This window comes from Rhagoletis zephyria, unplaced genomic scaffold (assembly GCF_001687245.7).
Source record: "Rhagoletis zephyria isolate East Lansing unplaced genomic scaffold, Rhagoletis_zephyria_1.1 Rzeph_scaffold_00175, whole genome shotgun sequence".
NCBI lineage: Eukaryota > Metazoa > Arthropoda > Insecta > Diptera > Tephritidae > Rhagoletis > Rhagoletis zephyria.
The window spans coordinates 75,185-97,822 of NW_016157259.1; the positions used below are offsets into that span (position 1 = coordinate 75,185).

General features: G+C 40.2%; 2 protein-coding genes across 7 annotated transcripts in view; one reads left to right on the forward strand and one right to left on the reverse strand.

Moving 5' to 3' along the window:
- The first annotated feature begins 421 nt into the window (after positions 1 to 421).
- On the forward strand, positions 422 to 916 carry LOC108356965 (putative uncharacterized protein DDB_G0283431). The gene is made up of 2 exons (XM_017608064.1): positions 422 to 573; positions 688 to 916. Exons 1-2 carry the CDS (start codon positions 422 to 424, stop codon positions 914 to 916), a joined length of 381 nt encoding a protein of 126 aa, XP_017463553.1.
- An 11,584-nt stretch (positions 917 to 12,500) lies between these two features.
- Positions 12,501 to 22,638, reverse strand: part of Zyx (lipoma-preferred partner zyxin) — a 305,332-nt gene continuing 295,194 nt past the window's right edge. For 4 of the 6 annotated variants that reach the window (XM_017608122.1, XM_017608135.1, XM_017608107.1 and 1 more), the window contains 2 exons: positions 12,709 to 12,829; positions 12,503 to 12,642 (listed from right to left, as the gene is read on the reverse strand). In XM_017608122.1, the coding sequence (XP_017463611.1) occupies positions 12,511 to 12,642; positions 12,709 to 12,829 (253 nt within the window). In that variant the 3' untranslated portion in view covers positions 12,503 to 12,510. Of the gene's footprint in view, positions 12,643 to 12,708; positions 12,830 to 22,638 lie in introns of those variants that run through there. The other 2 variants (XM_017608115.1, XM_017608128.1) reach the window with 2 other exon arrangements.

Consider the following 22,638-nt stretch of genomic DNA (forward strand, 5'->3'; position numbering starts at 1 on the left):
TTTAAATACAACTTTTATATCATTTTTGAAATCAAAAGCTCGAAGGCAAGTCACATCAAACAATTCCAACTGAAGTTAATTCTGTTAGACAAATCAAAGATGCGTTGAGAAATAGAATAAAACCAGACAATNTTTGCAGACGAAAATTTAAATACAACTTTTATATCATTTTTGAAATCAAAAGCTCGAAGGCAAGTCACATCAAACAATTCCAACTGAAGTTAATTCTGTTAGACAAATCAAAGATGCGTTGAGAAATAGAATAAAACCAGACAATTCGAAAGTTGTAGCTGGGAAAATTGCATCTTTACATGTCACAAATAACAATTATACGGAATTTGCTAAGCGTATCGAGGAGCTTTCGGATGCATAAGAGCGTTCTTTAATCATTGAAGGTATGACACAATCTAAAGCCCATGAAATGGCAGTCGAACAAACAGTTAACGTTTGTAGACTTAATACTCGTTCGGATTTGGTCAAATCAATTTTATCGTTAACTACCTTCAGTGATTCAAAAGACGTAGTGGCAAAAATGATAGTCGAACAAAATAATCAAGTGAAAGAACGTAAAGCGTTAGCGTTTCGATCCCGAGTAAATACGCCAAATAGTTTTAGAGGTAGCTTTAGAGGTCACAATTTTAATAGGTACAACAATTATTTCAGAAAAAACAACTCTAACTTCAAAAGGTACAATAGTGACGTTAATAACAGTAGGTACATTAATAACGGTCCAAGGCATAACGGCAACAATTTCAACAATAGTAATAGGTCTTCAAATAACAACAATCGAAACCATAACAACAACAATAACAGTAATAGACGTCCAAATTCACGCAATAATCCTAATGTGCGCGCTTTAAACGCCTATACCCCTCAGGAGCGAACACCGAGGGTGGAGGAATTGGACAATAAATAAATCTTTTTCGACAAAGGGCATCTATTGCTTAAATTTGAATTAATCCGACTTTATCGAATTGGAAATTAGTGGGTCAAACAAATTTTGAACGGGTTTAGCCGACACGCAAGCCGACATTTCTCTAATAAAAAATTCTAGCAATGAAACAAATTTTTCTATAAATAATAACGATATAATTAACATTACCGGTGTCACTTCCAATACCGTTTCCACTTTAGGTACGATTACCGTAAACTTGACTTTTACTGATGTTTGCATTAAACATACTTTACATGTAGTAAACGATGACTTTAACATACCATCTGACGGTATACTGGGTAAAGATTTTCTAAACAATAACAAATGCGTTATTAGCTATGCAAGCAATTGTATTTCCTTCTGGCTCGGCAATGAAAAAGTCGCGATACCAATCCTTCACGGAACCGAAAGCGACACTTGTATCATGCCACCCAGATGCGAAGTTTACCGAATTTTCGATTTAGGCCATTCGCCAGATCCGCTTTTTGTAGAATCGCGAGAAGTTGAACATGGTGTATTCACAGCAAGATGCATAGTTAATAACAGTAACCCAATCAATAAAATCATAAATACCACAGATGACGTGAAACATGTAAGGAATGTTAACATTCGGACTGAGAAACTTTCTGACTATCACGTTTTCTCTATTAATAAGACCAAGTCAGAAGACTCACGAACGAACGAATTAAGGAATATTTTGAAAAACCAAATCCCTACAGAAGCTAACAGCAATTTACGTGACCTTTGCATCAAATATGCCGACATTTTCGCTCTTGATGATCACAAAATTATATTAAACAATTTTTATGAACATAAAATTAGGTTGACTGACACTGACCCGGTATATGTAAAAAACTATCGTCTATCATATTCCCAACGTGAAGAGATAACGCGTCAAGTTAATAAATTACTAGATAACGATTTAACTGAAGGAAGTTATTCCAATTACAATAGCCTTCTATTTTTTGTTCCTAAAAAGTCTACTAATGGTCAAAAGGCATATCGTATGAGCGTTGATTTCCGCGCAGTCAACAAAAAACTTATTGCGGATAACTTTCCTCTCGCACGAGTTGACGATATTTTAGACAATCTTGGCAGAGCTAAATATTTTTCTACTTTAGATCCTTTTTCTGGATTTTACCAAATCCCCTTACATGAGGATTCACGTGATATAACTTCTTTTAGCACAGACCGTGGAGCATATCGATGGAAAGTGTTGCCATTCGGTTTAAGTATAGCACCCAATTCATTCTCGCGAATGATGAGTATGCTTTTTCTGGTATTCCACCCAACGTAGCATTTTTATATGTACATGACAATTGTTATAGGCTGCAGTGAAGCCCATCACATTAAAAATTTAGCAAAAGTTTTCGACACTTGTCGAAACTAAAACTTAAAACTTAACCGAAATAAATACAATTTTATTCGGCCGGAAGTTACATTCCTAGGCCATAAATGTTCAGCCAAAGGTCTGTTGCCAGACGGCACCAAAATAAACGCTGTTACAAAATATACAAAACCGATTGATAAGGAAGCGGTTCGACGTTTCGTCGCGTTTGCTAATTATTATAGGCGATTCATACCAAATTTGGAACGCCTTTAAATAAAGCAGGAAAAAAGTTGAATTTAATTGGGACAGTATGTGCGACAAAGCTTTTGAATCTTTAAAAGCAGCGTTAATTTCGCCAAAATTGCTACAATACCCAGACTTCACTAAACAATTTATTATTACGGTCGATGCCTCGAAAGTGGGGTGTGGTGCTATATTAAACCAAAACCATGATGCACATGATCTATCAATATCAGAGCAGAAAAAACTAATAATTGAATTAGAACTTTTAGCAATCTACTTTGCCATTAAACAATTTCGACCATACATTTATTCAATTTCAACGCATTTTTTAATAAAATCAGACCACAGACCATTAGTATACCTGTTTAATATGAAACACCCCTCTTCAAAACTTTCAAGAATAAGGTTAGAACTAGCAGAGTACAATTTTACTATTGAGTATATTAAAGGAAAATTAAATGTTGGCGCAGACGCCCTCTCACGTATAACGATATACGAAATAAGGGAATCAACAAAAAGTATTTTGGAAATACAGACGAGATCAATGACTAGACAAGAAAATGACAAAACTATGCAAAATGCAGATAATAACGAAATAAAAATAATAAATTAAAAACGGTTCACAAAAACCGTATTCAAAAGCAACATAACCTACTTTTTAATGAATTTAGTTAAAAATACTAGTAACCTTCAAAATTTGACCAAAATGAATCAGTCACGTCACACAATATATAAATACAAACCATTATTATGGTTAGAAATTAAGCTGTAAAATTAACATGCCAGACTCATGAATTGTATTAAAAAATTTTTTTTTTAATGTATGTATATCATTTAAATCAAATTTTGCCTTAATAAATCATACACACAAATATATTTTATATGGCATTAATTTAACACAATAGTTACATTAATAACAAAAAATGAGCAAATTAGTAAATACAAAAAAAGAATATGTATTAATTTCTATACAAATAGTCATGTAAACCCATAACTACAGATCCATATATTGCATACGATTAGCAAATCAAAAACAAAAGAACTTTTAAACTCATACTTATGTATTTTCGCTAATATCAAATTGATATTTTAAATTAACACAATTTGCTAAGTAGATATAATAATATTGTTAGTTATTTAACATGCGTTTTTGAACTCTACATCATAGCTGAAGATTAATATGGATGAACGAGTTAATAGGGGGAAGGAAATAAACTTACAATATTATATTAATAATAAATATCTCGTTCCTCCCTATAAATTTTGCATTACCCTTGAATCGAACGATTCTTGCAAGCCTGATCACCTTGCATAAATCTTTTCTAAGGAGGGTGATGTTATGGCATCGCTAACAATACGGCAGCACTATTCAGCGCCGTCTTAATGTTGGTAGCCCTCTTGGAACATACGTTCCACAGGTAAATAAAAACGAGTGGAAAAACGAATGTTAATTCAATTCGATACATGCCATCAGCTTAGCTGGTTGTGCCAAAATTTGTTAAATAAAATTAATTAAAAAGTTAAGTTGTAACCCAAGTAAATACTCGTGCCTTTATTAAAGCGAAGTAGTTTTCGGTCGAGAACAATTAAATACAAACAATTTTTTTTTATCTATAAGTCAACCGTATGGAAAATACGGAGAGCGCAACCCCACAAGAAAAAGTAGCCTGCAACGGAACCACCAGACCAGTAGCAGCATAGATTAACGGTGCCCCTCAACGAAGCCCCAAGGAGTTGGGAACCTTTACTCAAGCAAGTTCCGGGTAAGATAATTGAGTTAAAATTAATGAGCAGGCTGAGGGCCCAACAAGCCGATTTGCCTTTGTCACATGAACGCAACGCTACCACCAACCAACTGACGGACAGCAGCTAAGTTGACAAATAAAAATTTATTCCCACGACAACCGGTTCTACGTACCGGAATGACTCGCGTTTTACCCGACCAAGGCTGTTGTTTCGGCGATCTAACCCCGTTTGGGTCGGCGAAATCCATCAAACGTTGTTCGATAATGGGGCTACATCTGCTCCGTACCCTTCTGCTCAGGGCTGGCATAGAGTCCAACCCAGGGCCAGAAATTTACACCTGCTGCGTGTGCCAGAGACAACTGCATACAAACCCCACCTCGGTCAGCTGCAATGCTTGTGACAGGCGGAGTCATCTCCGTACCTGCTCGGGCCTACGTACGCACCGGCAATGGACCACGTCGTTCGTGACCCCATGCTGTGCGAATCGGACCGCCTCACAGTGCCGCGAAGGTGGACAAAAATACAAAAATCGACTGTCTTGAAACTTAGATGTTTTGATGTCAAGTTACAGCTAAATCTCCAACTAAGAGAAGTTCATAAGTTATTTTGTGATAAAAACAACTTTCAGCCTCACACACCCCCTCAAAGTACACCTATTTTCTACATACCATTTCATTTCGGCGATTCGCACATAAAAGTGGTCGCAGTTAAAAATTTGTTAAAAATACATTTTTATTCCTAGCAAGATCAACTTTTGCACTTTGATAAAGATATATGCGACAAACCAAAAAATGTATGGTTCATGGAAAAAAAATTTATACAAATATTTTTTTTTTATTAATAAATAAATATATGATTAAACATACCAAAATCCGAAAATTGGTAAACTTTGGAGACAAAAAAAAAAAAACATCTTGAAAGTTCGTGAAATTTTTTTTTTGGTTATGGTAGTTTGGACCTTCTACTAACAGAAACAATCGAAATCTCTTCCAACTTTTTCCAATATTTGAAAATTTTCAATTTTGAAAAAGTGACTAAATGCCTTTTTTTGGTATTATTTTAGCTGATCTATATTTACAATACTTTTTCTGAATGCCCTAAGATCTAAATTTTTGGTTCGCTTTTCAAAAATAAGGTGTTGAATTAAAGCTAAAAGTGCCAAAAAAAAAATTAAGAGGTACAGGGTGCTTTGAAATGAAAAAAATTATCAGCTAATTAAAATACTTAAATATGCATCACGGTATGGGAGCCAAAAACAAAGGTATACGAAGATTTACATATATATATATATACATATATATATATATATATAGAGCAATGACACCAGTTTACAAATAATATGTTAACCAATTCGGGTAAGGAAATAAATGCAATCGAGACACCTTACAGCGCCCAATGATTAGACGAAAGGCGAACAAAAAGAAAATAAAAATAAATAACATACCTATTACTCTTCATCTGCATAAAGAGTACTATTTTGCTTAAGCAGCAAACAAAAACAGCTTGCGAAAATGATAGTACAAATGTATGCCCATCAGGGAGGTCCAATTTTTTTATATTTTTTTTTTTTTTTGATTGAGTCTTTTTATAATTTTGTTCACCTAACTAATTACATTACCTGTGCAAAAATTTCAACGTTTTACTATTAGTGGAAAATGTAGCTCAACGCGAGTTTAAAATTTCATGAATTTTTCTCTGGTGCTAAGAGTCCTCTCTTGTGGAAAACAAATAAAAACCCAAGAGTTTAGTGTTTTGTTGAACGAAACAAGAGAGTTATACCTTAGAAATTATGGTTGGTATAACATGCCAAGTTCAGTGCATAAAGTTTTAGTACATGGATGTGATGTAATTAAATACTTTGATTTACCAATAGGTAATGATTTTAAAGCTATGTTTTCATTTATTTTCTTAATCTGTATTTCCACCTATTTTATCAGGTTCATTATCAGAAGAAGCCTTAGAATGTTCACACAAAAACATAAGAAAATATCGGCTTAATCATTCTCGAAAAACTGGAAGAGTACAAAGCAATACGGATTTAATGACTCGTTTGATATTATCGTCAGATCCATTAGTTGCATTTAAAAGAAATATAAAACAGAGAAACAAATATTTAAAGGGTTCTGATCTCAGCTTTAATAAATACATTGTTGAAAGTGACGAAGCAGACAAAAGCATGGAATCATTTGAATCAGTGATCACTTCCTCCTCTTCTGAGGACTCTGAAACTGAGTGATTATAACAACTAGTTCGGTTTTTATTAACATATTATATGTTATTACCATATAACAGCTATTATTACTTACTTACTTAACAGTGATTATGCTTTATTTTAAATGAAATCAAAAGAATTTTTTTTTCTAAAGGTTAACATGTAAGGAAAACCGACTTAATTTTTCAAATTACCATAATGTATTCACTTAGGAAGTAAAGTTTAGACGAATTTTGACTATTAAGACTATTTTTCTGAACACTTAGCAACAATGATATGCCATATTTCATTTTTAAATAATCATGTGCAAAAACTCGGTGTTTTTTTAATGGGTACCCGTTACAAAAAAACCGATTACTTTCTTAAAATTAGAGTAATATAGACACTTCAGATGTAAAGTTTCAATAAATTCTGACGACTCCTTCCTGTTTTCGTAAACACCACAATCAGCAATGATTATGCCTTATTTGTCTTTCATATAGTAATGTAAAAAAAAATCTTTTTTTTTTAATGGGTACCCGGTACCGAAAAATCGATTTCATTTTTGAAATAAGCATGGCTTAGTCCTTTTAGGTGTAAAGTTTCAACAAGTTCTGAATACTATTTCGGTTTTTATAAACATATGTCTACGATGATTATGAGTTATTTTACCTTTTTATAAAATTGTAAAAAAAAAATTTTTTTTATTAAATGGTAACAGATGCTGAAAAACGTTTTTTTTTTCTTAAATTGCGGTGATATAGTCCTTTCAGGTGTAAAGTTTCAGCCCATTCTGATGCCTCCTTCCACTTATATCAACACATGTCCACAATGACTATTTTCATATAAAAATGCAAGAAAAACTCGGTTTTCTCGAAATGAGTAACCGGTACAGAAAAACCGATTTCATTTTTGAAATTAGAGGGGCATAATACTTCTAGGTGTGAAGTTTCAGCCAATTCTGACCACTCCTTCTATTTTTGTCCATCATTTGTATGGAGTCGCGGCACTGTGCGCCTCCACGGCAAACCACCACCCGCCCGTGCAGCATAGAACCAACACACCCACACCCCAACACAACAGAACAATAGACACACAAACAAACACANTTTTTTTTTATCTATAAGTCAACCGTATGGAAAATACGGAGAGCGCAACCCCACAAGAAAAAGTAGCCTGCAACGGAACCACCAGACCAGTAGCAGCATAGATTAACGGTGCCCCTCAACGAAGCCCCAAGGAGTTGGGAACCTTTACTCAAGCAAGTTCCGGGTAAGATAATTGAGTTAAAATTAATGAGCAGGCTGAGGGCCCAACAAGCCGATTTGCCTTTGTCACATGAACGCAACGCTACCACCAACCAACTGACGGACAGCAGCTAAGTTGACAAATAAAAATTTATTCCCACGACAACCGGTTCTACGTACCGGAATGACTCGCGTTTTACCCGACCAAGGCTGTTGTTTCGGCGATCTAACCCCGTTTGGGTCGGCGAAATCCATCAAACGTTGTTCGATAATGGGGCTACATCTGCTCCGTACCCTTCTGCTCAGGGCTGGCATAGAGTCCAACCCAGGGCCAGAAATTTACACCTGCTGCGTGTGCCAGAGACAACTGCATACAAACCCCACCTCGGTCAGCTGCAATGCTTGTGACAGGCGGAGTCATCTCCGTACCTGCTCGGGCCTACGTACGCACCGGCAATGGACCACGTCGTTCGTGACCCCATGCTGTGCGAATCGGACCGCCTCACAGTGCCGCGAAGGTGGACAAAAATACNTTTTTTTTCTTAAATTGCCGTGATATAGTCCTTTCAGGTGTAAAGTTTCAGCCCATTCTGATGCCTCCTTCCACTTATATCAACACATGTCCACAATGACTATTTTCATATAAAAATGCAAGAAAAACTCGGTTTTCTCGAAATGAGTAACCGGTACAGAAAAACCGATTTCATTTTTGAAATTAGAGGGGCATAATACTTCTAGGTGTGAAGTTTCAGCCAATTCTGACCACTCCTTCTATTTTTGTCCATCATTTGTATGGAGTCGCGGCACTGTGCGCCTCCACGGCAAACCACCACCCGCCCGTGCAGCATAGAACCAACACACCCACACCCCAACACAACAGAACAATAGACACACAAACAAACACAATAGCACCCACACACCGCCGCCGGCAACTCCTAGTCCCTCCGACAATCTGCTCGGTTTGTCAGTGCAGAATATACAGTAACGTGACATCAGTCATGTGCAACTCCTGCCTTGGCTGGTGCCACTTTAGGGCATGCTCAGGACTTTGCAACTAGCGTCATTGGACGAGTGACTATGTGGGCTCGCTATGCTGCCCAGTCGCATACCTCCCCCACAACGCCGCCCACCGCCACCACAAGGCATCACCCCCATTTGCACTTAACGCCATAAACAACCAGATAACTCGTGGCCTTAACCGAAACCGCCCCTGTGAGAGAACTATTCTAGTAGCGTTATACAGTTAGTCATTCAACGCTGCTGGAAGACATTGAGGCCTCCTCACTCCCACAAGGACCCAAACGGTGGTCGGTGAATTACCTGAGTGGTCGACACTCGTCAGTAATTTTTAGGGACAAAAGCAGCAGGTTAAGAAAAATTCAACAGGGGGTACGACAGGGTGGTGTCCTGTCCCCACTACTGTTTAATTATTATATTTCAAATCACCCTCAACTACCAGAGGGAGTCAATATTGTCTCTTATGCCGACGATTGCTCGATCATGGCGCCTAGGAATGGAATTGATGACTTGTGCTCGAAAGTAAACGGTTATCTCGCCGAAATTTCTTGCTTCTTCACTGCAAGGAGCTTAGCCCTATCCCCTGCGAAATCCTCGGCAACCCTATTCACCACCTGGCCAAGAAGGTCAGACTGCAACTGGGTATTCACGTTGATGGCGTAACAATACCGACGGTGAATAACCCCAAATCCTCAGAGTTACCTTCGACAGTATGCTCTCCTTCTCGGCGCATACAACCGTAATTGTCAACAAAGTACAGAGCCGCAACAATGTCATCAAATCGCTGGCCTACAGCACTTGGGGCAAAGATAAAGAAACTTTGTTGCCAACATACAAGGCAATTGGCCGGCCGGTTCTAAACTACGCGTGTGGTCGCCTGGGACTAGAAGAACGCAGTGGATGAAGCTACAGACCTGCCAGAATACGGCACTACCAACAGCGACCGCATGCCTCCTGATGACGCCCCAAAACCACCTACACGACGAGGCCCAGATGCTCCCAGTCAAGCGGAATTAATGAGGATGTGCCCAACCAATACCCGGCATGTGGAGAGTCGCCTCATGACTCTCGGCACCTCTTCACATGCCCCGAGAACCCCACCCAGCTGACGCCCCTGTCCTTATGGACAGACCCTGTTGAAGTCGCACACTTTCTGGGCCTCCCCTTAGCTGAAACGGACGACAACGTTGACGGATGAACCGACCCGAGCGGGGCATAGTAGCCGCTACAACGACAACAACAGCAACAAATAAAAATTCTATATTTACATCGATGGAAGCATAAGCGAAGCGTAGGAAACACACAAGTGTAAAACGAGGCGTACCATTTTATATTAAAATGATAAATTTATATTACATATTTTTAGGCTTCAACAAATAATAATATAATTAGCGTTAGCAAAGTTTTTATTTAATTTGCATGGAACGTAAGCCGTAAGCCATTTCGTTACATTCAAGTTGCGTTTTATAATTTTCTTGCGCACAATTTTCATCTTACGTGTGAACATTTTGCTTATTTATGTATGTTCCGCTATACAGATGAGTCTGTTTTCGTGTATTTCGCAAATAATTGAAATTTTCCCTCCTCGTTCATCTAAATTTTGGCAACTTAACAGCTGATAGTTTAAGCTCGGTTCAACCCAGCCAGATTGATCGTCTCAGCGTAGTTTAAATAACCTTTAAATTTGACTCAAAAACTGCACACTGAATTTAAACGACAAACAGAGTTAAACTCGCATTGAAAAACTGGAACTAAGGGCCTATTCTTGTTACCGAACATTTTGTAACCGGGAAATTTTGTTACCAAAAATTGACACCACTTTCTACGCCGCAATTCCAGGTTCTTTTTTTTAACTTTTTTATTTATTCAGCAATTCAGCTATAAATTTTTATAGACATTATGGTGGTGCATATTTCACGGGGTAACATTTAGTTACCTGCTTATGAAGATGATATAGGATATATATTTATACTCAAGTTTATTTTTAAGTACAAACATTTTAATGTTTTATCATTGAAAGTTTATTTATTAATAATCAACAATTTTCTTTTTCAATAATAAACAAATTCATAGAACAATTGAACTCCAAGAATTATGACAAGTATAAAAACATACAGTTAAAATACCCTACAGATGGTAACAAATATACCGGTTACAAAAGTGTGCAGAATACGAAAACAGTTTAATATAATTTACAGGAACTTTAAACAAAATTTCTTGTTACCAACGCGGAACAGGCCTTTCAAAAGCAATTTTTGATCCCTTTTGGCCAACAAATACGGATCTTTTTTTGTTACTATCAAGCTATTCGGTCATGTTTAGCCATTCATTTTAGATATTTAAAAAGTGCCACACGGCATGCAAAACTAGATAAAATTTGCAACCATTTCATCATAGAAAAAAATTGTCTTAAACTCTCCTGGGCAGAGAGATCACATAGTTATGCAATGAATGCCTGGCAATATGCAATAAAATGTTGGAACCACGTCCTTTCCTATTAACCTTTTTTCCAATATCAAGGACACCGAGACGTGGACCAGAGAATGGCGAGATCCAAATCAGCACAGAACAAAAAAATTTATATTTAGGGGTCTAATTTTATTTATTCATTTATTATATATTTTATAAATTAATTTACAAAATATATTTTTGGGGCTCGGCTATTAGGCCATATTGCATCAAGGAAGGTTATCTTAAAGTTCGTTGACTTAGAGCATCTTTATATAATTTTATAATTTTCTTGGGTGCAGTCTAAAGCTTTTTTAAATTGATATGTTGACCTCCGGATACAGTACAATTTCACTTAACACCACGCACATTGAATAACTTGCCATTTGCATGTATGTATATAAAAAAAAATATATTTATTAGTGCTAAAAAGGTAGGTAGGCACTGTGGTCAATGGTAAAATTCGTTTACCACCTCTGCATGGTTGTAAGTCAACCGCAAATGGCTCCGGAAGCATTGTCCGGAGGATGCATCAAACTAGGCCGAGCATACTCTGAACTGCCATCAAATCATAAATTAAGAAAGTTTTATTACATGGCACTTGAGAAGTGCATGTGCAAAAATTTCATTAAGGAAAATTTAAACATACAGCGGTACATAGCATGCATTTAGGCGCCCGGTGTTAGCAGTCCCGCCGAAACACACATTCTCACATGGTCGTGATTGTTGAAAGTTCTGTTGGGAGGAAAATTTTGTTACGCCAACTCGCATGTGAGCTAATATAATGCAATCATCCCTGGAGAAGTCTGGATTGTATTTTAGTCGATTGATGTTCTCGTTGTGTTTATTTGGAAATGATTCTGATTGATGCCATTTTCTATTTTCTTTCCCTTTAACGGATCTTCTATAAAAGTATGTCATAATCGTTCTTAAGCATGGAAGTTTCTAATTTTATATCTTTGTTAAAATTTATTTGTTCATGTATATAGGTGTGGTTGCTTAAAGCAAGAGAGCAGGTTAGACTAAAGTAAACGACAAAGAGTGAACCACCCTAATGCTCAAGTGCATACGCACACAGATACATACATACATACGGATATGCATTCTTTTTTTCGCCAAATAATTTAACAAATTAACTAAGTGTCACTAAACTAGCACGGTGATTCCAGTTAAACTTTAACAAGGAAGGACGCCAAGGTAATATTGTATTGTCTTAACTCAGTAACCCATTTATACCCTGCTGGAGTTGCGGGCCACATATGTATTTTTCGTTTCCACGAGCTTTTAGTTTACGTGTGTATAGGAATGTTGGATTTTCATATTACATTTCGCTATATTTCATCCAATACATTGTTTACAGTTCAGTTGTCATTCGGTTTGTTAGCATTTGCACGCGCTTTGCATTACAGCTTTTACAGAGTACATGTCCGTCTAAAGGGTAACATCCACGGCCTTCGGCTTCCGACGATAACAGCAACCCACAATCCTGAAAGAAAAGTACAAATATATTCTTATGCAATCTCTACTCCTGATTGTGATTAAGACATCTTACTTCGCATTTATAGCACTCAAAATGAAAACTGCGATCTAATGCAACAACACGTACAGTTTCGTCTTCACCAGATTCCGGCATTATTGGCTCCATACAAACACAGCAACGTGGTGCAAATTTTCTATAAAATTAAGCACAGTTTTATTATTATTATTTATTTGAAAGTGAGTGATGAATCACTCGTTTGGATTAAATGGAAGCACTAGCATCTAAGGCATTCAGCTATCTTATTCTATGTAGATATATGATACTAAATTAGAGGAGTACGAGTTAAATGTTATGATTACATTCCCAGCAAATAGTTGTTTGCTGGGTTTTTGACCCGCCACGTAAAAACCCCTTCCAGTGAAGAAGCATAATAAAGGATCGCCTAACGACCACGGCAAAAGTTTAAAGGACTATGATTCCAGGTGCATGCCTGGAATGTCCGGATCCTTAATGGGGAAGATGCCTCTGCCCGTCTGGTTGATGTCCTCGTAAGGCCAAAAGCTGGCATCACCGCCATCCGAGAAATGCGGTGGACGGGGCAACGCAAGAAATGCTTGTGGTCCTGCGAGTCTACTACAGCTGCCATGTACAGGAGCGCAAATTTGGTGTTGGAATTGTGGTGGGATTTGCGCTCATGCCCCGACGGAAGAGAAGGACAAGTGGCCAAGGATAGCTTCTGTGAGCTTACATACGAGCGCCGCCCCCTCCATTATATCAATATCGTGCTTTGGCGACAATGGCAGGGTAGGCAAGAGATCTTTTAAACCATCGTCGGAAAAGTCAGCCTATCCGACGAAACGTCCGCTGACGGACTCAGGCTGATAGACTTCGCCAGAAACCAAATCGATCATGTTGTCATAGACGGAGGGCACTCTTCCAACATTTTAGACGTACGTAAACTCCGAGGCCCAAGCATCGACTCGGACCACTATCTTGTTGCAGCCAAGATACGCACCCGCCTCTGTGCAGCAAAAAATGTGCGTCCAAATATGCAAGGAAAGCTTAACTTCGAAAAGCTGCAATCACAACAGACAGCCAGTGCTTTTGCTACTCGACTCTCGCACCTGCTCTCAAAGAGCACTCTTCAACAAACCGACATATGCGAACAGTGGAACCATATTTCCCGCTCATTAAGTAACGCCGCCGAAGAAGTAGTCGGATTTCAGCGAGCCCGAAAGAACAACTGGTACGATGAGGAGTGTCAAGAAGCTGCAGAGAAAAAAGATGCAACTTGCAGGACATCAAACCTCTAGCGATACCGGCAGAACTATACCTCGCTCAATATCGTGCTTGGCGACAATGCCAGGTAGGCAAGGGATCTTTGAAACCACCGTCGGAAAAGTCAGCCTACCCGACGAAACGTCCGCTGACGGACTCAGGCTGATAGACTTCGCCGGTAGTTCAAGCAGAAAAAGATCCATCAGGCTACGTGGCTGTCTCCAGATTGAAAAACCAGAAACCAAATCGATCATGTTGTCATAGACGGAGGGCACTCTTCTAACATTTTAGACGTACGTAAACTCCGAGGCCCAGCATCGACTTGGACCACTATCTTGTTGCAGCCAAGATACGCACCCGCCTCTGTGCAGCAAAAAATGTGCGTCCAAATATGCAAGGAAAGCTTAACTTCGAAAAGCTGCAATCACAACCGACAGCCAGTGCTTTTGCTACTCGACTCTCGCACCTGCTCTCAAAGAGCACTCTTCAACAAACCGACATATGCGAGCAGTGGAACCATATTTCCCGCTCATTAAGTAACGCCGCCGAAGAAGTAGTCGGATTTCAGCGAGCCCGAAAGAACAACTGGTACGATGAGGAGTGTCAAGAAGCTGCAGAGAAAAAAGATGCCACTTGCAGGACATCAAACCTCTAGCGATACCGGCAGAACTATACCTCGCGATGGAAAGTCTAAGCCGGGGGAGAAGCTACGGACCGCCCATCTCTCTATACCCACCCGGGCATAGCAGAGGACTACTCCCGCGAGTAAAACTCCGACGACCGCGGCAAACGACTTTCATCGGCGCCCTGGCTGCTCCAATGCATAAAAAATAATTCTGCCCTCCGTCAGGGCTCAGCGCAACCGAAGGGCAGCCCCTAAGGTCATTAAAAGAGTGGGTGTCAGTAAATATGACCAGCTGACGGAGGAGCAAAAAGCCTCCTTCTAGTGGGCAATGGGAGTCTTCGTCGCCAGCGACAAGCGATCCTCCGGGAAAGGCGGGAAGGACAAACCACCCACTAAGGCAAACTCACGGATGTACCTAGCCCCCAAGAGACAACGATCTCAGGACGACACCCCGAGTGGATCCTAAAGGCAAAGGGCTCCCATCACTTCTAACCGTCCGACCATGGCCGTGTCTACCACGAAGCCAATCAGCGAGGCCGCCAAAGAGCACCTCACAATGGCGGTGACGGACAAGGGCCATCCCGACGGCCACATTAGCACGGACAATTGTAAGTTCGCACTGATGGGTCTATGCAGGGTATATAAAGGGATACTCCAAAAGTATCCCGGCCCTACACCAGTCATCCGTGATGCTGGGTGGCATCAGAGGCGGGTAAAGCCATGTAGAGTGTGCAGATGAACGGGCGGTCCAGCTCTAATGGGAAGCGAACTCCAGGGTTGGACAGCTTTGGCTCGGGGCAGACTTAGTTGCCGTCCATAGGGATGAAGTCCCTAACAGGCCGCGAGCCTGGGCCTGCGTTCCAGCTGAGGCGTGAGAGATTCTGGAATTTATCAGACTAGGCAACGAAGGGCTGCCCACCAGTGATTGGAGCATAGTCCGAGTTGGCGAGACCAAGGAGAAGCTGTGTTATGTTGGCTTTGTCATCAACGATGCTTACGTCCCAGTTCTCCAGGGTTGTGGTGAGGTAATAAGCTACGGCTTTTCAACTGCAGTTAATTCTCGAGATAATTTCGAATTATTCTATCTATTCTTTGAAGTGACTGTTTGACAGATCAACCAGGGCTTTTGGGAAGCAATTTTTGTTTTGTAGTATTTTCCATAACATCCCACTATCTTGTGTCGGAAATAGCAGAAATCCTAAGTCAATACAGTTAGTGGATGAAATTCATTAATTTTATTCGCTTGTTATTTTTTTAAATTTATTTTTATTATTTTATCATACGAAATGTTAAGTCAATACAGTGAGTGGATGACATTCATTCATTTTATTCGCTTGTTATTTTTTTTTTAAATTTATTTTTATTATTTTATCATACAGTTTAGTATAAAAATATCGGACCCTCGGCAACACTGAAGTTTACGAGGTCGTTTGCGCATCAAATTTGCTTCGTGATTTTACGAGGGGCTCGTAAATAGAGCTCCACACAAATTTTGACAGTTCTTTTACGAGGCTCGTAAATTTACGAGGTCTATGAGGTGGAGAGTTTCGGAAACGCTGGCTCTCACAACATCGAGCACACCTGTCATTACAATTCCTCTTCCTATTTTTCTTTAAGTAATATTGTTTTGCTTTCTCTACCAGTCTGCAGAATTGACGATTCGCGGTCAATCAAGACACAGTTTTTTTTGTTTTCTCGCCAACTCAGTTTTGTTGATAACTCAGCGCTAATTCTATTGTCAACAAGTTTAGTTGTTAAATATAGGGATATTTTGTCGTCTCGCTACTTTATGTACAATTTGTTTAATAAATGGATTGAATTGAACACCTGAATTTAACTTAATTCGTCATTGCACAGAGTTGCACAAACATTTTGGTGGCCCATAAGGGGATCTCTTCAATTTCCAGTTGACGACAAGAAAGCTTCCAACAATCAGTACTCGCAGCGATCGGTAGCCGATATATATAAAACGCAGCAGTGCCCGGACAGTTAAATCGGCAAAGGAAAAAAAAGGTAGGTGGGTGCAATTTCGTTTGGTTGTTCAACTTATTGAGGTTATCACAGAGGCACCAAAATGCCCAGCGAAGACCTCATTAGGGTACAGGTTAATCGCGTAGACGAGCTAAAGAAGCTGCTCACCAATTTTCGAAAGGGCAGCACAGTTCGTAAAACAAAAACCTAATTTGCACAACGGTTGAAGAGACTCGAGCAACTCCACGCAGATTTTCAAGAGACGCACGCCCGTATTATTGGAAGCGGCATCGATTCTAACCACACGTACCTCTCCGCTGAACTGTATTCAGCATTTGATGAAACATACCTCGACATATACTGCGAAATATCAGATCGCCAGGACGAGTTGTTTCCTTTAAAATCCAAAGCACCTATGATGCATATAACAGATTAATTCACACTAATTCCGACTTAAATGAAATACAAAAATTTCATTACCTAAAAAAGGCTCTTCCAGCTGATCACGATATCGACCTGCATCAAATGTCTTTGACTTTGACTAACTACGATACTGCTTGGAAATTGCTCATAAAACTCTATGACAATCCACGAATATTATTCACGCACCACATGAATGCTTTATATATTTAGCCTGCCAACACTACAGAGAGAACATGCAGATGATATAAAATGCATGCTTAATGCTCCAACCGTATGTATCAAGGAACTGAGACGTCTAAAGATATTCGTAGATGACAGCAAATTTTGGGTAGAACATCATCTCGTTACTAGATTTCCAAAGGAAACACATCAAGCGTGGGAGCATCACCTCGGCGATAGGACAACGATCCCAACGTTCAGTGACCTGGGAGCATTCCTCTACACTCGGCTGCACACATTGGACGCCATAGAAAATCGCGCAGAACAACCACCATCTTCAGATGCCATGGCGATCCGACGCCACACCCAAGCGCAAAAGACTAGGCGCCAACAGCAATATGTCCCGAACGTAGGTTCAAAAGTCGTTTCACATTCATACCAAGCCCAGCAATGTTTCAACTAAAGCTAATCACTGCATACTTTGTGGTCAAATGCACATTCTGCGCAGGTGTCCGACGTTTCTCAATTAAGATTGTTTTGAACGAAAGACCTTCGTAGACACAAAAAAAAAATTGTTCAAATTGCCTTAGCCCTTCGTATAGCCTTTGCATACAGTGTGGTAAGCGCCACCACACTTTGTTGCACATTCCAGCTTCTGTACTTCCCAACGCAAAAAGCCAACATTAGCACCGCAAATTACAACATTCAATGCCTCTACAAGCCAAGCAGCTAACCAAGTGGCAGTTTCATCTGGTTCCCGAGCGAATTTGTCACATGCATTTGCTACCCATTCGGCAACTATCCCGTACGCTCCGCTGTCAGCTAATCTCCAGCCTCAACGGAAGGTGTTATTGGCAACGGCGCTCGTAAAATTACAGAATTTGGAGAACGGAGAGCTCGTTGTAGTAAGGGCTTTGCTTGACCAGGGTTCCGAAGACACTATTATTTCTGAAAACGCAGTTCAAACTCTAGATTTAAAAAAAATTCCAAACGCGACCGAGATTTTTGGGGTGGGCGCTCACACTAAAAATCGATGTCATAGTAGTGTTAGTCTCGTTTTTGGTTACTGCACGAACAGCGACTTTAGTGTACTGGTAGATATGGCATATGAGTTAAACTCTATAACAACGTCTTTATCTGCTGAAGACATCACGCCACAGCAGTGGTCACATTTGCAAGGTCTTATCTTAGCGGACCCTTCCTACGGTAAAACCAGCAAAGTAGATTTACTCATCGGTGCCGATCTATTCGCACAGCTCCTACAACCCGGAGTATGCAGAGGTTCCAATGACCAACCAATAGCTCAAGACATGCACAGCTTCGCGCAGCCGCCTGCAGTGCCAACGCAATTTCGATGTTGCCATGCAACGCTTGAACTGGAGAAACTCGTAAAACAGTTTTACGAGCTCGAGCAAGTTCCATCTCAGCGACTTTTATCTAACGAAGATCAATGGCGCGAAGAGTTTTTTCAGCAAACGCACACCCGCCTAGATGACGGAACTTACGTGGTTCGCTTACCATTAAAATCTCTTTTCGATCCAAACCAAACTCTTGGGCGATCAAGACAAACAGCGTTAAATCGTTTCCTTCAGCTAGAACGTCGTTTTAACGGCAATGCTGAACTTTTCCAAGCGTATACGAGCGCGATACAAGATTACTTTGAACTTCAACGAATCACGCCAGCACTTTCCACCGAAGATGAACATCGCGTTATCTTATCTACGGGCAAGCCAACTTTTACGTCCTGCGTCTTACCGCACCATGCTGTCATCAATGCGGAAAGCTGCACGACTAAGCTGCGAGTCGTTTACGACGCTTCTTGAAAGACGTCAAACGGAACATCACTTAATGATTTGCTCTGTACAGGACCATCATTGCAGAACGATTTGTCAGCCGTTATACTCAATTGGAGGAAGCAAAAATATGTAATCACTGCAGACATCCAGAAGATGTATCGTTGTATACGCATGCATCCTGACGATAAGCAATATGAGCGTATTTTATGGCGAGGAGAAGAACGTCGTATTCAAGAATTATGTTTGACCACGGTAACATTTGGAACTGCATCTTCCCCATTCACAGCTATTCGAATACTGCACCGAATTGCTCATGATGAAAGGCTGGCTAGCAGAAAATGTCCTACGCCACGAAATGTATGTGGATGACATACAGACAGGCAGCCACGCTCTACAAGAAGCCATCCAAATTCGCCACCATTTAAGAAGCGCTCTCCTATCTGCCGGTATGAAGCTGAGTAAATGGGCAAGTAATTTTGAAATCCTACTCCAATCTATACCTCCAGAACATCGAGCTCAGCCGGGGCCTCTTCAACTTAATGGTAGCGAAGCAATCAAGCTACTCGGACTATACTGGAGCTCTACAACAGTCAGTTTCAACTTCAAAATGAGATCAAATATCGACGCAACTCTAAACAAGCGCTCAATTCTTTCCACCATCGCTCGATTATTCGATCCACTCGGCCTTATTACCCCAGTAATAGTAGCCGCCAAGATGATACTCAAGGCAGTATGGACAACGAAGGTTGATCGTCCAAATGGTTATTCAACAGCCTTGGAATGGGACGAAACTATACCAGCCAGAGCTTGGCGGTGATTCATCGAATTTCAATCCCCAAATATATGAACTGCTTTCCTCAGGAACACACATCTGCCGAGCTTCACACGTTTTGCGATGGATCTTCGTCTGCTTATGCATCCTGCACATACATTCGTCTGAAATATATGGATGGTGCAATCCACACTCATCTTTTAGCCGCGAAAAGCAAGGTTACTCCGGTAAAACCGCTCACGATGCCGAGAGTTGAACTTTGCGGTGCGATGTTGGCAGCCACACTAGCTAACTGGATAAAGAGTAATCTTCGTCTACCAATTGAAGACGTGCCCATGCATTTCTGGACGGATGCGACCATCGTTATGTGTTGGATTCAAGGCGATGTCAACCGTTGGAAAACCTGTGTTTAGTTAACCGAGCCAGCAAAATTTTAACCCTCATAGTGCGACAGCAGTGGAATCACGTTGGTACACTTGAAAACCCTGCCGACTGTACATCGCGTGGCACCAGAGTCGACGAATTGCTCAGATCGAAGCTCTGGTGGAAGGGACCATCCTGGCTGTCAAAGGACAAATCGGTCTGGCCAAAATACGTCCTCAACGACGAAGGTTTCAAGGAGCAACCCAACTTCGCACTCACGTTCTCATACCAGATGACTCCTTTATAAATAAATTTTCATCGCTTAACCAATTGATACGAATCACTGCCTTTCTTTTGCGTTTCTCTTTTAACACGCGCGAAGCTCAACGCCAGTGTCGTCGGACCGGGCCTTTATCTGTAGACGAACTCCAGGGAAGCCTCAACAATCTTGTGCGGCGTGTATAAGCTGAAGAATTTCACGAGGACCTTCGTTTGGTAAAATCCAATGAATCCCTGCCCTATAAGAGTAGCATTGGCAGTTTAACTCACTTCCTCGACAAAGAAGGTATACTTAGAGTTGGCAGTCGATTGCAATGCGCACTGTTGCCTTATAATCAAAAGCATTTGATACTTTTGCCAAAATCCCATAATTTCACTCGCTTAGGGATTGAAAATGCTCACAAGGCTACGTTACATGGTGGTATCCAGTTGACGATATCTCATATTCGCCAGCGGTTCTGGATAGTCACCGGTCTGTCCACGGAGTGTTTCTTAGCAGCGCTGCAACGCTTTATCGGTAGACGCGGAGTTTTCCACGACATGTATAGCGACAACGGAACTAATTTTGTTGAAACTGACAAGGTGCTGCAGCATAACCAATGCAACTTTGCCGAAGCTGTCAAACGCGACGTCATCCCTGTCTTGAATATTCAGAACATTCAATGGCATTTCAACCCACCATATTCACCAAACTTTGGAGGAATATGGGAGGCAAATGTCAAGTCGGTAAAAGTACCACTTGAAGAGAGCAATTGACAGCACAAGATTGGCGTATGAAGAGCTCTCTACCGTGCTTCTAAGGATCGAAGCATGCCTCAATTCGCAGCCCCTTTGCCCGTTGAGTGCTGATCTAGACGACCTGTTGGTACTAACACCAGGCCATTTCCTAATAGGAATAGGTGCACATTATCTCGCGCTACAACGTATGATCCGACAGTTCTGCAAAAATGGTCATCAGATAGGGTATGTCACCTTCAAGCTCGACCAAAGTGGCGTAAGCATGAACCCAATCTGAAAATTAACGAACTGGTTTTATTAAAGAACGATCGATTGCCGCCACAACAATGGATGCTTGGAAGAGTTGCAGAACTGCCTCCTGGAATTGATAATCTTGTTCGAGTGGTAACCCTGCGCACTAAGCTCGGCATGTGCAAGTGCTCGATCTCAAAGCTATGCCGATTGCCTATCTCCTCCACAAATGAGGCGGTCACTCCAGCAAACAACCTAAACGATTGAACTCACTAAACCTATTTATTACTTTTCAGCACCAGCTCCTGGCAATGTCTAGATTGACCAGCCATCTAAAGGACATCAACATCATGCTAGTTCCAACATTAGGGGCGGCATGGACAGTTTCGGAAACACTGGCTCTCACAATATCGGACAGCAACAGCACACCTGTCATTACACTTCCTTTTCCTATTTTCTTTAAGTAATTTTGTTTTGCTTTCTCTACCTCTCTGAAGAATCGACGATTAGCGGTCAATCAAGACACAGTTTTTTTTTTGTTTTCTCGCTAACTCAGTTTTGTTGATAACTCAGCGCTGATTCTATTGTCAACAAGTTTAGTTCTTTGTTAAATATACGGACATTTTGTCGTCTCGCTACTTTATGTACAATTTGTTTAATAAATGGATTGAATTGAACCCCCTAATTTAACTTAGTTCGTCATTGCACAGACTTGCATAAACAGGAGGCTTTTATGAAATTAAGGGAAGATTCTTAATATGATAATACATATAAAATAAAAAAATAAATAAATTTTAAATTATTAACCCTTTAACTACATCTTTTGCATTGCGGCATATTAGAAGAATGTTCTGCAAATACGGATCTTTTGCACATTATGCAGGATTTCCTTGTTGGGCGTCGTTTGGCGCATATATAACAATTACCCTTTGTTTTAATTCTGCCCATACTGTCACGTACTTATTCGCACCCTACTGCAACATACAGTCAGTCAATAAAGTTTAGGTACAGCGAATTTTTTGCAATATGGGCAACTATTTTTTAAATATTTTAGTTTTCGCTAATTTTATATAAAAATATGGTTAATTCTACAACAAAACCCCCAAAAATATGAGATCCAAACTAATTGATAGCTGATTAAAATGCCGTGCGCACCCTAATAATGCCTGCCTTCCATGGTCACTTTCGTTCCCACTGTAATGGGTGACAGATAATAAGATCAACGGAAATAAGGCCAATTGACTTTATTTCCAACACTGTTGCGAAATAAAGTCCATTGACATTATTGCCTTTTTAAAAGCGAAATAAAATCCATTGACATTATTGCTCTTTCAAACATTAAATTTGCTTAGCTTCGCGGCGGCCCG

Bases quoted from the DNA above. Each gene is read 5' to 3' on its own strand.
- LOC108356965 (XM_017608064.1), top strand. From the start codon at position 422: ATGGCAGTCGAACAAACAGTTAACGTTTGTAGACTTAATACTCGTTCG. The intron at 574-687 runs GTTAGCGTTTCG...TAACTTCAAAAG, and splicing joins CAAGTGAAAGAACGTAAAGC to GTACAATAGTGACGTTAATA.